Consider the following 13,214-nt stretch of genomic DNA (forward strand, 5'->3'; position numbering starts at 1 on the left):
GAGGGCGTGCGGCGAGGGAAGGGAGGCGGTAAGGTAAAGGCTGGGGGGAGAGGGGCGGGACCCCCTGGAGGAAGACGCAATGGAGGAAAAACACTGATGGATGCTCTTAAGGGAAGGCCCCTGGGCACATAACACAAAAGGATTTGCCCGCAATTAGCTAGCAGAGTCAGCTTGCTCACCTGTGGCACCTGTAATGTGTGTATGTGAGAGACTGTGTGAGTGTGTGTGTGTGTGTGTGTGTGTGTGTGTGTGGTTATAAAAAGTATGTGTTTGCCTATGTCGGGAACAATCATTACAACGTTTCTAAATAAAATCATCAAGTGCCAGGGTGACGTAATGACACAAATAATCCAGTGTGAAGTGAGTCATAGTGCTTTATGGGGACCATTTTTGGGAACATGAAGTATTATGGACACTATACAACCTCAACAAACAATGCAGTGTGAACCGGGTCATAGTGCATTATGAGGTCTGTAATTTGCAACATATGAAAGTAATGTAGTTATGTAAAATAGTTTATTTTAATAATATATAAAAAATATATATACAGCGCATATATTTTTAATATGTCTTATTTATTTGTTTTACTTATTTATAATTGTTAATAATCAACCCAACTGTTAAATCAAATTAATTGTAATCTTTAGAATTTTTTTTATTTTACTTATTACTTAGAATAAACTAAATAACCTGATATTTATTGAGATAAATGAATTCAAAATAAAAGGTATAGTTATTTAGCCATTTTTAGTAATAAAATGTTAACCTGTTTTCTGGTTTTGGTCAAGTGTCAATCCCTACTCAGGCTATGACTGGTTTTTACCTGAGCCTTGAGCACATGTGATATCATTTTTATGGGGAAAAAAAAGCTGTAATCCTTAGTTGGTTTAAAAATAAAACAGGGATTTACACATGCCCCACTAAAACCAACATATTTTACAAACATTTGCTAGTTTATTCCTAATGTACAATTCAAAACACCATAAAATAGCTTGGGTACTACGATTATAACCCCTTGAGGAATATTACACTTTAAAGAGACAATATGTAAGCTTTAGACGATTTTTCATTAAAAATTAAGCAATTAAGTTATTATACATTTCAAAAACATGCAAATAAATGCACTATGTTTTAATAAAACACTATGTTTTAAAAATAATCTTAAGTCTGTTTATCATTAAATGATATTACATAGGGGGTGGCACTCCTCCGGAGGTTGCCATGTCCATTATAGCGAGGAAATCTGGAGGAGGAGTGTGTATTGCTGCATTTACCGTAATGCCCCTAAAGCTCCCACAAGCGCATGCGAAAAATTACACATACTCCCTTTAAGGAATATTTGGACACGAATGGTGCAGCAGCTCATGTAGACAGACTTATAATCTTATAATCTTTGTCCTCCGTGAAGAATGACTAATATTGTTGCAGCTCACTGATACAATAGCAAATCCCTGTTTAGTAATACAGTCACTGTGACTTATGAGGGCAGTTTGTTAAACTCCAAATTGTGCCACTTTTGCAAATTCCTTGCACCAATCATTGTGCGTTTCCAAGTATAGGGCCCATACTGTACTCATAAAAGACAAAAGGCAGGCGCTATTGTGTGTCTCTCACTGACCATCAGTCACGGTGTCACCTGGCAGTCGTCCCATTAACGCTCGGTCGATGCACACTTGCTCGAGTTGGGGTCCGCTGAGGGTCAAGGTTACCAGTATGCCGCTGCTGAGTAGAAGCTACATGAGAAAAACACAAACGCAGACACATTAGAGTGAGGAATACACACTGGGGAGGACAGAAAAGGAGCACATCAAGCAAACATTGAAGCTACTATTTTGTGGCCTCGCTCTGGGAGGACTAGGGGCAGCACTGAGCCATAAGGCTGAGACAACTTTGTGTGTGCGTGTGTGTGTGTCCGTGTGTGTACCTGGCAACAATGCGCGTTCCTCCATCTGGTGTGAACGCAGGTGTTGGTCTGCAACAGTTCCTGAATGAGCATAAAAGATGGACAATAGAAGACAAACGGGTCAAAATCAGTCAACAAAATGGGTCACATCAAACCATGTGACATTACTTTTTTTTTTATTATTGATTAAAAGATTACTAATAGATTGGAACAAATAGAAAAATGGTGTTTTTTATGTCACAGTTTAGGCTAAACATCAAAGGGGAAATGAGTATCTATTCTACTTACTTTTAATGATTCAGATTATTTTCTTCACAAAGACACTAAGGTGGCAGTAAATTGAAAAAAAGTGTTGACCGGACTATGATCCCACAGTGGCATTTAAGGCGACCCATCTGTTGAAAAGTCCTGCTTCAATTGGGGCTTATTTTGGACAAATTCCTTAGTGGTATTACTCAAAAGTATGCATAAACCCAAAAAGGCAGACTTAACATTGAATTTCGGGCAAGGGTCATCAAGACATGTCGACCCAATATTACATTGATGAGCAAAATAGTGGCTCATTGTTAATTTCACTACTTTGAATTTTGGCCCATAATGTCTGCTAAAATGACTGACATAAAATTCAATTCGGGCATCGAGTCAAAACGTTGTTTTTTTGTGTGTCCACGTGCATGCTCACCCCGTTTCATGATGAGCATAACTGGTGTGGGAGGATCATTCGTTCAAAGTTTTAATGCCTTGAATTTCTCCCCACAATGGCTGCTTCAAACCAAAATGGCTGACTTAATTTCAACCACCCAATTTTATGTTGATCAGTGAAACAGTCTTTGGGGACTCATTTGAAGAAATATTAAACTTATTCAGTCAATTCCAGCAGTCATTATTTCAAGTAGGACTTCTGGTATTGCCTATTAAAAACTTTCTTTTTCTTCAAAGTTGTATGCTCGTCACCTGTCTCTTGACAGGACGTCTGTTTCTTACGCATTTAACTTATTTGTGAGTGAAATTTTGGCACTCAAGTCACCAAATCAAAACCGAGAGAATCTGTCCAGTTTTCAAAACAAAAGTTTTTTTCATAATAAAATGGCTTTAAGACTCAGATAATATATTAAACGGAAATACTTCATTATTTCGGGTGCGGCCCATGCATCCGGTACCAGCTGATCCATGGATCGATACCAAGTCGCAGACCTGCGGTTTTGGACCTCTGTTCTACACGGTAATGAATGTACATGAAAAATAATTATCAAAATAGTTATGTACAAAAGAAAATATTGCTGAAATTGTGTCCTGTCTATACAATTTCATACTAACTATTAAAACTGGTGCAGGGGGCTATTTTCCCCTATCTTTCCAGGACGAGAGTAGATTTCTGGTGAATATGTTTGATTAAAGAGGCCTTATTTAATGAGTTGGATTTGGAATCTACATTTGCAAAACTCCCAAACATAGTCAGTGAACACTTGCCAACACAGGTTCTCCTGCTTGCTCTGACTACTTTGTGTGTGTGTGCGTGTGTGTAGTGTCACTCATTCCTAGCGCATTCCAAACCCTGCTGGGGTGATTGGATGGGTGGAGAGAAGGACGGAGAAGGAGGAGAGGGATGGGGCGTGGAGGTAAACTGGGTGTTTCTGGTTTCAGACAATGGTTACGAGTGAGCGGTGCGTGCGTGCGTGCGTGTGTAGCCACCGACAGGTTCCGGCAAACAAAGCCAGGTCTGTACTAGTGCCCAAAGTACAGGGGCGAGGGTTGTCGGGGCGAACGAGGGGAGAGGAAGGAAAAGGAGGAGGAAGAGAAGGAGGGAGGAAGGGGAAGGGATGGGCGGGGCGGGGGGGGGCAGTCTGCGGGTCCCCTGATCCCCTCAAATATCCCCCTCGATGACAGAGCTGGGCCAAAAGAGAGGTGATGAGAGAGGAGCGGGGAGGCAAGAGAACAAACGAGAACGACGGCGAGAGCGCGGGGCAGAGGTAGCGCACAGAGAGAATGCCCCTATTTGTTAATCAATCAAGCGTTTCGGAAAGGGAAAACTCTGAAAATCCCCAGAGGGAGGAAGACGAGGGCCTATGGGGGGAGATGTTGAACGGCAAAGGCGGGCACCTCCAGCTCCTTCAGCGAATCGCGGAGCCTCTCCGGACGCCGGTTGGCAGGGGTCCACGCGTAGCCTCGAGCTAAAAGACAAAACGATGCCGGAGATCATGTGACGCGAACTTTTTAACAAGTAGAAACTGGAGAGAAAAGGGGGGGGGGGGGGGTGCAAACAAAATCCAGACGAATTTGGTTGAGTGTGACAGGGGGTCAATGTGGTGAATAAAAGGTGACGACAACAAGCATGCGGAGGAAAGACGGAAGTGATGCTAATTATGTTCTGGAAAACGGGAATAACTAAGAGCACTAATTAAATGATGGACCTATCCATCATCTCAGATTTTTTTCCCCCCCATCTAGCTGCCTTGTGTGTAAAAGGTATATGCTGAATGGGGGCTTAGAATTGAACTGTGAATATGACTGCATCCGTGGTAATTTTCTATATTTTGGGAATAAACCAGACCTAAAAAGTCTATTCTTGGTAAGAATGAGAAATTATTTGATAAGCGTAAGCACATAGTATGCAGCAGATTTAGAGCTACAATTGATTAATCAATAACTAATCAATCACAAATAGCACTTTGTGATGATCGAGTTATTGTTCTGAAACATATAATATAATATAATACCATAAAAAACCATAATAACATATTTCTATCTTTCGTTTTCATTCCAGTGGATTCAGTGGTTAAATATTAAGCGAACGATTGTTGATCAGTGGTGGAATTCCAGGTCTTATTTCAGCCCTAAATTGTACAGCAATAAGTTATTTCTGCTTGCAAATAAATTAAAAATACAGGATAAATGCATGGACTGCAGCACACAAGCTCTCGTCTAGAAGGACAATGATTAATCGACAACTAAACTATTATCAAATTAATTGATCGTTCTTTTTAACAATCAATGGATTGTTTGGATACCTTTTTTTGTTTAAATTGTTGAAATATTGAAACAGTTAATTTTATCTAATTTCCAGAGTACTGATTAAAGGAGACGGATTATTTATAAAAATAAATAAATACAAAATTGTTTTTTGTTTTTTTTTGGATGGATTCTGACAAGTTAAGGACTACTCCACTGATAAACATAATCCATTTATGTAATTCCGACTAACTTTTTAATAACGGAATACAAATTAAAACGTTTTTAAAAATCTCATGGATTAAGCAACAAAATGATTGCGAGATTTACAGATAATCAAAATAACTGTCAGCACTAATCTAGGTCGACTTATGTATTGATGATCACAAACGTACTATGGTCACGCAAAACAACCTCGGATAGCGAACCTCATGTTGCTTCACCAGGTATTATTGTAAAATCCGCTGTTCTAAAATTATATGAGATAAACCCGTTTGAGTTATCACGTTTCCGCCACGATTATCAACGCAATCAGCGCTGTTAAGAGTATGTTTATCTGCAAATGCAATGTTTTAAAGCACAATACAACAATAAAGTGGTTTTCCATTACTGCGGCGTGGTCCCCAGAGCGGTTAGCGGAAGCGTTAAGTCGGCCTGCTTTCAGCTCCGAGTAGCCAAATGTCCTTTCAAAAACGGGTCCTCGAGGAGAAGCGCACACTTAATTGTGGCGCACTCAAGTTATCTCCCCGGCGCAACCTCTCGCTCGGCGCGGCGCGTATCGCCACATGCGCAAAAGGCCTCCTTCATGTTGGTTTCTCCATCTCTGGTGGCCAAGCGGCGAGAGGAAACAGAACACATAATTGAATTTGAGCATCTGCTGGCGGCCGCGTGGAAACGACCTCGGCTTCAATGGCGGGGAAAAAGAAGGGACTGTTGTTTTTTAATGGGGTGCAATATCTGCCAAATAAAAATGGTTTTCCATTAAGAAAGGGTGCGAGGAGGAGGTAAACAGTATGTAAATGCGGAAGAAGAGGGTGTGGTGGGTTCAAGGGGGGGATGGCGGCGGGATGAGTGTTCGTCTCCTGATAAGAGTGTTTATATTCAACTACTGGTTGAGTGGGAGGGTGAGAATAAAAGGAAATGATTTGCTCAAGATGCTAATAACTGCACACGTACAGTTTGGAAAAAAATTGTAACTATACCTTCAGTGAAGTGGACTTTCTCATTGAAATAGTGATGCTCTTGGTGATTAGCTGCGTAGAAAGGAAAACACGGTTAGTTACGATGACAATGGGAATCGTTTCATGGCATCCTTAAAATGATCATCAAACTTTGACAATGAGCCCGACTCATCTTAGATGGTCAGAAAATCTTATGATTGAGCTTTCCTGCTTTCATTCTTTCATTTTCTTTCTTTTATGATAAACATGTGCACCAAATTTTAATTTGGTGAAACTTGTGTATGGGACATATTTTTTTAAAAGTCCTAGCATACGCCTCAAAACTAAAATAGAAAAGTTCCAGTTTGAGGCGGGGGTCCTCGAGACTTTTGTACATCGAATCATGACAGTCATGTCAAACCAATTTTTTTTCAGTTGGTGAAACTGCTGTCTAGGGCAATTTTTTCCCCCAGATCTAGCATTTGTTCCAAAAGGGTTGCTTCAAACCTAAATAGTCCTGTTATGTGTCCTTAAGACAATTTTTGTGCATCTTATCATGATGATCATTCCAGAGCAATTTCAGTTGGTGAAACTGGTGCCTAGAGCCATTTTTTGTACATCCTGTTATAAAAGGCACCCCCACCCAATTGGCATCAGGGGCTGACTTTTTTTTTTGACTGAGTGTTTCAGTGGGTTGTGTTAACACCCATATATTTTTGCGCAATGCACATGCTTGCAAATATTGGTGCGGTTTCAGGCTTGCTGAGGCCCTCGAAAAGGCAATTTATTTATTATCCCAAACAATACTGCTTAAATGCCACCATGAATCTAGGGGCTTGTTTTGGCAAATCCCGCTCCTTGATGGTGTGTCTGGGCCGGGTCGCAGCCAACAAGATGGTGGGCTGGCCATTTGGAATACCTCCTGGATAAGTAGTATTAATCAGATAAGGACGTATTGGGGGGAGCAGGCAGGCCCAAATACAGCCACCTGCTCAAGGCAAGGGCTGGCAGTTTTGAGGGGGGCATGGGGGGGCTGCTTGTGGGCTATTTGGCTGCAGGGGACCCCTGAGGCGCTCCAATGAGCCTGGGTCTCCCTCTAGTGGGCATGAAGGACTTGACTGTCAAATACATAACCACAACTCCAAAAGGAACATATTTAGATTATAGTGAAGGATACTATCTAGCGTTGGTGACAAAAACAGGTTAATAAAAGTCAAAAATGGAAGACTTTTCCTTAACATTTAACATGACCACAAGGAGAGGGCGCGTTTACAAGCCTCAAATGAATACGTAAGGATGATTTAGTTTTGGATATAAAATTGAAGTCTTTTAAAAATATGTAATATTCAAAATAAAATAGTAAATGATGACATCGATTCTTATCTTGAGCATTTTAAAGAACTCGAAAGAAAAAAAAATGTGCCCCAATATTTGATCACTACTCTAATGGCCAAAACAACCATGAAGCATCACTAGATCATTTCACTTACACATAGGGCTATCAAAGTTAAATCTTTGGTTCCCAGAGTGAGCACGCTGAGGGAGCGACACTGTGCTGTTCTCAAATTAATCACTTTCACACAGTATTGTTTGGAAAGTCCAGGACAGGGCACTAAAAAAATAACTATCAAGTGATGAATAAAGTTCTTTTTTTCAATTGATTCTTTTTTTTTCTTGACTGATGTTATTTTCAGCTTGGTTTTTTTTTCTTTTTCAAAACTAAAATCATGCTCGCTACCGAAATAGCTAGGCGGTCGACCGGTAGATGGCAAGCAACGCATTGAGCCACCCTGTGTTACAAGCGTCATAAAATATAGTTGTTAAAAAACGTGATAACTTATTGAACATTTTGCAATTAAATAACGAAATGCAACTGCTTGACAGTATTGAACAACCACTTTTTGTTTATATGAGGGATGTGGTTTGAAATTAGCAAGTGCTTTATACAGTATATGAAAAAACCAAACCTCTTCATATATGGTGAATTTCAAGCACTTGTTGAGCTATCTTCATTTCCAGACTTTTTTATCATGTAACGATAATCAGCGAAAATGCGTTGGGATGTAATGACCACACAGCTCATATGTCATAAAAATGTTGGGTTCTTAAGACTTTAGCAAAGCCTCCCAGCCTGAGGCAATCCACGGCCGGCCTACATGGGAGGAGGGCTTCTTGCTATGAGATCGCAAACAAAGTCAACAGTTTAGTTCTCCTATCGCCTTGTGTCAGGACCCTGGGTCAACAGGAGCATTGCGGGGCCGCCTTCATCATAATAATAACGACCTGTGCTCATGGCTTAGCATGTAAATCCCACATACTAACACAGCCTCGTGTGTACAAAAATGATCAAACAACCCCCCCAAAAAAGCATCTTAGACGTGTGTGTGTTTGCATCTTATGTGCACACAAATACAACTTATCTTAAACGCAAACACAGAAGCAATATAAACACTATTTACCTGGCTCTGCTTTATCGTGGTACTGATACGTGCCAATATCTGTGTCTGCGGGGTGAGAGAGGGAGGGGGAAACAGGAAGGGAGAAAGAGAGATGAGCATCGTGCTGTCAGGGTAAAAAAAAAAAAAAAAAAAAACACACACACAAGACAAATCAGCAATTTTTGCACTGTGGGATAAACAATCGCTATCAGCCACTGGCCTGTCCCGTCTGCCAGCACCACGCTTTAGATAAGGCCACTGGAGGGAGGTGAGAGGAGGAAGGAGGGGGGGGGGGGGGGGGGGGGGCTGCAAGATTGAGGGGTTCAAGCCAGAATGGAACCGGGTGGAAGGGGGGCTTAATAAAGACAAGTATGCCCATCTCGGCCCGTCCGAGAGACTCTAATTGACGTAGACATTAAAAATAGACACAAACGCATGAGCTGACAAATACACACACTCCGATAGACAAATTGCTGAGGTATGCGTTTTTCGGCTCTGTGTTATTCCAGCAGGCCCCCAAAAGTCAAGATTCGCACAACACATCATTTTTTTTATCACACCGCCACTTTTGCTGCTGCTGAGGTCACGCTAATGCAACACAAATGCATGCAGAGTTCACCTTGTATACTGTACCAAAATATTCCCATATAAATCACTGCTTTTTAATCCATGGGGGATTTGATCAAGATTTTTAAACAATATTTACACTATTTTTATACACGATCAAGGTGACATTTTATATCATTGAACGCCTTCAATTTTATCCAAAGCTGACAGTACGCCTTATAATTCGATTGCCTTGCACAGTGCATAAACCGCAAATTTTCATTTTGGGGGATGAAAAATAAAAATAACAATCACCATGTAAATTCTTCAAATTTTACCTCTGCATTCACGGTGTAAATGTATTTTTACAAGTAAAATTTTTACGAAACGCTATTGAAATTTTTATAAACTACATATGCTCCAATTTTGAAGCAATATCTATGGGGACAAGGCGCAAAAAATGTGAGTTTTGGTCAAAGTAAATGCAATTTTATATTTAAACAAATAAATAAATAACACCCAGAAACTAAATCAACAAAACAGTATATTTTAAAGTTTTTGGTTGCAGTTTGATAAAAAAAAAGTTTAATATTTACTTGAATTTTAATTATATTCTTTTAAACTTGATTCATCTTGGCATTGATCTAGACAGTCTTTTAAAGTAATCAAGTATTCTTTCCCTATTATCCAAGATACTAAAATAAAACAGCTGTTTATCCCTCTTGGCAAATAACATAGTTGTGACAACGCTCATATTCTGTTAATAAAGTTTGACTGACTTAACTGACTGTTTTGTTGACATTCCGTTTAGCGTAGCTCCATCTAGTGGATGTAGCCTCTATTCTATGCGCCTTATAATGTGGTGAGCATATATATATATATATATATATATATATATATATATATATATATATATATATATATATATATATATATATATATATATATATATATATATATATATATATATATATAAAAACACACACACAATAGGCCATTGATTAAATGTTAATTAAAGGTGTGCCTTACATTTCGATGGACCTAATATTACGGGAAATATGGAACTCAATTAGCTGAAATATCTATATTCAGTTGCTGTGCACGCAATGGTTAGGGTTAAGGCTATTAATACTCTTTAGAAGACTTTATATATGACATTGAGTGAGAGCACATTTCCCCAAGTCGGCATGGATTGCTTACATTGCTCATAAGTGCACATTTGACATTCAGTAGTGGCCCTACGCTTGACATTTTTGTCACTTTCTGTGCTCGCTACCTATCTGTCCATCTCCTCCCATTCCGCTTCACCATTTTCTTGTTTTCTTGCCCTTCCATTCCATCTTTCACAGTCTGCTGGACTCTGAAGGAAGATAGTGTCCTTTTTTTTCCTCAAGAATGACGTGAGAATGTGACTCCATGTGTCCCTTGTGTATCCAAGTTGACATGGGCATATTTGGCTGATGTTTTTTTTCTTTTTTTTTTAACCTTCTATCTAGGGAAAATGTGCCAGGATATATCTGGGCAAATAAGCCTGCTCGCTGAGTCGTGGCGCACCTTTCTGTCAGTGTATATGTCCACCTTAACAAACAACAAATACTGTATAGATTTTTAACACGTGCATCCGCAATGCCGATGTACTGAAATTGATAGGAAAAAGTTTCACACAAGGTTGCAGAAAGGTGTCCTAAAAGAAAATTTCCATTTTGGGGATGGGTCCACTTTTTTTACACTTGAAGATTTTCTCAAGATAAAAAGATTTAAGAGATGTAAAGATAAAAAGATTAGGAATCTAACACCACATTTCCTGTTTGTGCTCTTATTTTGAAACCTTCTTAAATGACTTGGTGCACTACTGAGCAGACTGACGCTAAATTTTGAAAGTAGTAGTGGACTACTGGACACCTGTGACGTGCTAGGCCTCTTTAATGTTTTCTTTTGTACGGACAGTAAAACTGTAAATAATAATAAATGAATAATAGGAATAAGTAGTTTTGGCCATATTGTATTAAGTAACATTGAATGCGCTCGAAGCAGTTGTTTCTTTTTCTCGCGGTGCAGCTCGAGTTCGTTTTGCCGTGAATACCCGTGTTTCACCAAGTTTATGATTGTGTGTATATGCCGAAAGACCACAATTAATAAACATCACGCTAATTAAGCTAGTACCCTTACGGTCATTATTGTAAGTAAGAATACGGCTGATATACAAAAGCACTGCATCTGTGCGTCAAAACTCGCCTTATGTGTCTCACAGGTCAATCTTTCTCGAATGGTGTCGAATTAAAAAAAAAAAAAAAAATCTTGAAGAGTTACTGTTTACAGGACACAACCATACTTTTGGGTTAGGGTTATTTGTGGGAAAATAGTATGTCCTATATTTTGGAATTATGGTATAAGACAAGGTTATGGTCCACTTTAAGTGTGCTAAATGTACAGGTAGGAGTAACAGCCCCAATGGTATATAATGAAATGACCCAGTGGGAATTTGCCAGAAATTCCAATTTATTCACTCCGGGCTTGTTAGCGTGAATATTACACTTTTGATGTTGAGCCCAAAAGTCAAAAACAAATTTCAACAGCAAACCGTACCCCGTCTTAAAAAAGCCAAAGCGTGTGTGTGGCCTTCCCCCCTTGTCAAGTTGCCTGCGGTCACGCCAAACAATTAAGACTGTCAGCCACAAACAACTGAACGACGTAAAGGCAACAGGGGAATTTCAAGTGACGACAAATAAGGCAACAAGGAGCAGGGCGGACTGCGGTGTTGACTGAACCCAGCGTCCAATGGAGAGCGCACAAAGTGAGCGATGACAGGTGGATGGCGAATGAGGCGGCGAGTGGAGTGGCGTGACGGCGACGATAAACAGCGAATGGCAGATATCTAAATTAGGATACTTACCTTGGACTTGGAGGGAGCTCTTGGTGGACCATAAATGCAGCTCAGCCAGGCAGAACGCCATCTGATGTAACCTGACTCTGCTCAGAACCAAACACAACATAAAACAGAATGTTAGACAAAAAACATGAAACAGAACGCAATAGGTCAAGCAAGCTTGCTAAGAGGGTCCGGACGATTATCGACCAGGCCAATTATCTGCACCGATGCTCATCATTTTAACAAATATCGATATTGGCCGTTTTTACAAATCTGATGGCCGATAATAAATCCTTTTAAAACTACGTTAACTTCAAGGAACTATATGTTTAAAATTTCTGCCAGCTTGAAAAAATACATGACTGAATTTTTTGTTTTAATTTGAAATTAAAGCAAATTAAAACAAAGATCAGTGAAAATTTCATATTTCAGTCATTCCAATTTTTATTTTATGTAAGAAAACTATAGGGGGCTATTTTATGTGATTAAATGATTGAAGGCATATTAAAATAACCATTAGTTGCATCCTTATGTTTTTTTCAATGGCAGTGTATTTAGTTTCAATGAAGGCAATTATTGCCTCCAAATATCGCTTTTCTGTTTCCTCGACTACTAGTAATCGGCAACAAACCCTATTGGGTTACCGCAACTTGCAAACACACCAAAAATATGCAAGGCATAGACAATCATTCAAACTGCAATTACTTTTAAACTGTCACAAGTTGCATTAATTCTGTAAGGATTTGACTTCTTCCTCCCGCAAAAAAAAGAAAAGTGGAAACAACATTTTCATTTTAATGCCAAGGACACTGCACTTGTTCGACCTGTTTGCATACCTGCACCAAGTAACAGGTTATATTTAGATTTAGTTATCGAACTATTTTAACATCCTACTTAAGTCTTGTGCACACACTTTGAAAACTATACATTGCCTTTTTCCGATAATTTTGTAAATGCATTTAAAGGTGTAATAATTTGTTATTTATGAGTACTTCCGTCAACCACTCAAATTGTTCAGCGCCATCAGTTCTATCCATTCATATGTAGGTTAAATTTATTAACAGCTACAAAAAAATGAAAACTGGTATGTTCTGTCTTTGTAGTCTGTGATGTGACGATGACACTTTGACTTAAACTGAGGTGAAACACAAGTCAACAAAGAAATTCCTGTTTGCTGACATAGTTTGACCGCCACTCAACTGAATGTTGCAAAAATCGCAGAAAAATCAATGTAATAAATCCTATTAAAAGCATCTAAAAAATTGTGATTATAATGGTTTTATATGGTCCAAAATTTGGATGTTTTTTTTTTTGTACACAAAATTCCGCACGTCCAGCTTTAACAAGGA

The 13,214-nt window shown here is 39.3% G+C and overlaps 1 protein-coding gene across 5 annotated transcripts in view; it reads right to left on the minus strand.

The window, feature by feature from the left end:
- Positions 1 to 13,214, minus strand: part of wdpcp (WD repeat containing planar cell polarity effector) — a 97,558-nt gene that overhangs the window by 43,220 nt on the left and 41,124 nt on the right. For all 5 annotated transcript variants that reach the window (XR_015866341.1, XR_015866339.1, XM_088420871.1 and 2 more), the window contains 6 exons: positions 11,890 to 11,966; positions 8,472 to 8,516; positions 6,055 to 6,105; positions 4,004 to 4,074; positions 1,925 to 1,984; positions 1,619 to 1,733 (listed from right to left, as the gene is read on the minus strand). Coding sequence is in view for 3 of the 5 variants with exons in the window: in XM_088420871.1 (XP_088276997.1) it covers positions 1,619 to 1,733; positions 1,925 to 1,984; positions 4,004 to 4,074; positions 6,055 to 6,105; positions 8,472 to 8,516; positions 11,890 to 11,950 (403 nt within the window). In the remaining 2 variants the exon portion in view is untranslated. The remainder of the gene's footprint in view (positions 1 to 1,618; positions 1,734 to 1,924; positions 1,985 to 4,003; positions 4,075 to 6,054; positions 6,106 to 8,471; positions 8,517 to 11,889; positions 11,967 to 13,214) is intronic.

Source organism: Hippichthys cyanospilos, chromosome 8 (genome assembly GCF_059441005.1).
Source record: "Hippichthys cyanospilos isolate Australia breed blue-spotted pipefish chromosome 8, RoL_Hcya_1.0, whole genome shotgun sequence".
In the NCBI taxonomy this organism is placed as follows: domain Eukaryota; kingdom Metazoa; phylum Chordata; class Actinopteri; order Syngnathiformes; family Syngnathidae; genus Hippichthys; species Hippichthys cyanospilos.